The following is a 3,133-nucleotide window of genomic DNA, read 5'->3' as shown; positions in this document are numbered from 1 at the left end:
TTTTTTTTTTTTTTTTTTTTTTTTTACTGAGTGGAACACAAAGCTCGGAAATGTAGTCGTGATATCCCTTCCCTGTACGTAATATGAGAAATCAGTGTTAACAATACTGTGATTTAGAAACATTGGAAAAATGGATTGGTTCAGGAACTCACTTGAGATACTGGAGAGTCATGTTCTTTAGAAGAGAAGGATGCCTAAGAACAAGGGTCCTCCACTCTTCCTTGTCGATCTTCCCGTCCTGTTTTGTGTCAGCCTCCTCAAACGTCTGCCAAAGAAGAAACTCAGAAATTATTCTTTACTTTATTCGCAACTGTTATCTTGAGTTGGTTATACTAGAGTGGAACAAGAATATAGTATCAAGCAGGGAAAAGCAAGGAACCACACCTTGTCAATTAGACTCTCTATGATTTCGTCTGACAGGTTCATGCCGGACTCAGCAAGAGTAGCCACCACCATTTGTTTCACCTCCTGCCTTTCGATTGAAACCTTGCTGCTTAAGATCATATAGCTGAATTAAACGAAACTGCAGAACAATGTTCCCGGTAACTACTAATGAACTTTCATGGATTCTATGTAGTATGTGAACATGGCATAATAATTTGTTATAGATGGTTTCTTGGATTAAATTTTGAAGATCAGAGACGTACATTCAATCTTGTCTTCTATAGGAGCATTTCGATGAAAGACAAAGACGTACAGTCAATTGTGGTTCATCGCATTAACTTCCTGAACCACAATTACAGCAGGACACATCAAGGAAAATCAGAAAAAGGCTGTCTAAAAGAAGTAGCAATATGCTTGATTCGTGAGGAAGTAACTCAAATGAAACAATCAAATCGGATACAAGAGAACTCTCCAATCTCTGAAACTGAGATCTCAGTTTCTGGTGAGTTCCGATTTGGGCCTTTCTATTTTGTAACCGTGTAATCTTCTTGGCCCATCATTCAAAGCCCGTTTGGGATTAATTAATTTACCAATGTTAAAAAAAAATCTACCCTGATCACCTGTGGGCCCATCATTCAAAGCCCGTTTATGATCTAACTCGCGCTACAATAGCGCGTGAGTAAGGCTTTTACATTTATTTTTTTATTTTCCTTTTTCTTTTCTTTTTTTTTTTGTTTTTCCAGTTTTGATGGGAGAAGGATCTAGAAACCCCAAAGTTAGCCACCATATATAAAACCTCTTCATCCTTCAATAAGCGCAGCCCTTTGAGATTAGAAAATCCTAAAGTTTCGTCTTCCTCGGTTGTTCTCTGTTCTCAAAGCGTAAAAAAATCTCAGCTCTAGTAGAGATCGTGATGTCGTCGGACACAGAGACGTTTGCCTTCCAGGCTGAGATCAATCAGCTTCTCTCCCTTATCATCAACACTTTCTACAGCAACAAGGAGATCTTCCTTCGTGAGCTCATCAGTAACTCTTCCGATGTGCGTCCCTCTTTTCCCCTCTCTCTCTCTCTCTTTATTAGGTTTACTAATTAAGTTTCTTTGTTGTTGAATGGTGAATCTTATTTATTTAGGGTTTCGATTTCACTAGATGAAGTAGATATGATGAGGATTTTAAGGTTGTTAATCTGTTGAAAGTTAGGTAGATTGTTGATTATTAGTTTATTTATTCGGTCGATCTATGCTTGGTTTGGTTGCTGTTCTAGGTTTAGGTTTTGCTTTGCTTCTATCTTGGAAGATTTAATTAAGAAGAATAGGAATTGTTTTTAGGTCTTAAACCTCATCTTATCAATATTGTTTGTGAGTCTTTGATCTGATCTTTTTATTATGTTTGTTTTAATCATATATGCCAGACCTAACAATCTCTCTTGTTTGTTTGTGGTGAATAGGCTTTGGACAAGATTAGATTCGAGTCTTTGACTGACAAGAGCAAGCTCGATGGTCAGCCTGAACTCTTCATTCACATCATCCCGGACAAGACCAACAACACCTTGACCATTATCGACAGTGGTGTTGGCATGACCAAGGCTGGTAAGTTTTCTTTTGTGCAGTAGAATAGATTCTCTTTTATTTGTTTCCCTTACGTGTATTAGTGTTGATGTGTGCGTTTACCTTTTTCCTTTGTACAGATTTGGTCAACAACCTGGGTACAATAGCCAGGTCTGGAACCAAGGAGTTCATGGAGGCATTGGCTGCTGGTGCTGATGTCAGCATGATTGGTCAGTTTGGTGTTGGTTTCTACTCTGCCTACTTGGTTGCTGACAAGGTTGTTGTCGTCACCAAGCACAATGATGATGAGCAGTATGTGTGGGAGTCCCAGGCTGGAGGATCCTTCACCGTTACCAGGGATACCTCTGGTGAGGTCCTTGGTAGGGGTACCAAGATGACCCTTTACCTCAAGGAAGACCAGTTGGAGTACCTTGAAGAGCGCCGTCTTAAGGATTTGGTCAAGAAGCACTCTGAGTTCATCAGCTACCCGATCTCTCTTTGGGTTGAGAAGACCATCGAGAAGGAGATCTCTGATGATGAAGAAGAGGAAGAGAAGAAAGACGAGGAAGGAAAGGTTGAGGAAGTAGATGAGGAGAAAGAAAAGGAGGAGAAGAAAAAGAAGAAGATCAAGGAGGTGTCCCACGAGTTTGATCTCATGAACAAGCAGAAGCCTATCTGGATGAGGAAACCCGAGGAAATCAACAAGGAGGAATATGCTGCCTTCTACAAGAGTCTCAGCAATGACTGGGAGGAGCATTTGGCTGTCAAGCACTTCTCTGTTGAGGGACAGCTTGAGTTCAAGGCTGTTCTCTTTGTTCCCAAGAGGGCCCCATTCGACCTCTTTGACACCAAGAAGAAGCCCAACAACATCAAGCTTTACGTCCGCCGTGTCTTCATCATGGACAACTGTGAGGAGATCATTCCCGAATACCTTGGATTTGTGAAAGGTATTGTTGACTCAGAGGACCTTCCTCTCAACATCTCCAGAGAAACTCTTCAGCAGAACAAGATCCTCAAGGTCATCCGCAAGAACCTGGTGAAGAAGTGCATCGAGCTCTTCTTTGAGATTGCTGAGAACAAGGAAGACTACAACAAGTTTTATGAGGCTTTCTCCAAGAACTTGAAGTTGGGTATCCACGAGGACTCTCAGAACAGGACCAAGATTGCTGAGTTGCTCCGTTACCACTCCACTAAGAGCGGTGA

General features: G+C 41.1%; 2 protein-coding genes across 2 annotated transcripts in view; one reads left to right on the top strand and one right to left on the bottom strand.

Annotated features, from left to right (window-relative positions):
* Window positions 1-625, bottom strand: part of LOC104722292 (calcineurin B-like protein 3) — a 1,408-nt gene extending 783 nt beyond the window's left edge. Inside the window, exons 1-3 of the mRNA XM_019231791.1 lie at window positions 385-625; window positions 153-265; window positions 28-67 (exon numbers count right to left, since the gene is read on the bottom strand). Of these exons, the coding sequence (XP_019087336.1) occupies window positions 28-67; window positions 153-265; window positions 385-504 (273 nt within the window). The 5' untranslated portion in view covers window positions 505-625. The remainder of the gene's footprint in view (window positions 1-27; window positions 68-152; window positions 266-384) is intronic.
* LOC104722291 (heat shock protein 90-2-like) overlaps window positions 1,240-3,133 on the top strand; it is a 3,116-nt gene continuing 1,222 nt past the window's right edge. The window contains exons 1-3 of the mRNA XM_010440430.2: window positions 1,240-1,423; window positions 1,831-1,972; window positions 2,071-3,100. Of these exons, the coding sequence (XP_010438732.1) occupies window positions 1,298-1,423; window positions 1,831-1,972; window positions 2,071-3,100 (1,298 nt within the window). The 5' untranslated portion in view covers window positions 1,240-1,297. The remainder of the gene's footprint in view (window positions 1,424-1,830; window positions 1,973-2,070; window positions 3,101-3,133) is intronic.

This window comes from Camelina sativa, chromosome 11 (assembly GCF_000633955.1).
Source record: "Camelina sativa cultivar DH55 chromosome 11, Cs, whole genome shotgun sequence".
Lineage (NCBI taxonomy): Eukaryota > Viridiplantae > Streptophyta > Magnoliopsida > Brassicales > Brassicaceae > Camelina > Camelina sativa.
The sequence above is the reverse complement of the archived record's forward strand: the minus strand, read 5'-3'. Positions and strand labels throughout refer to the sequence as shown.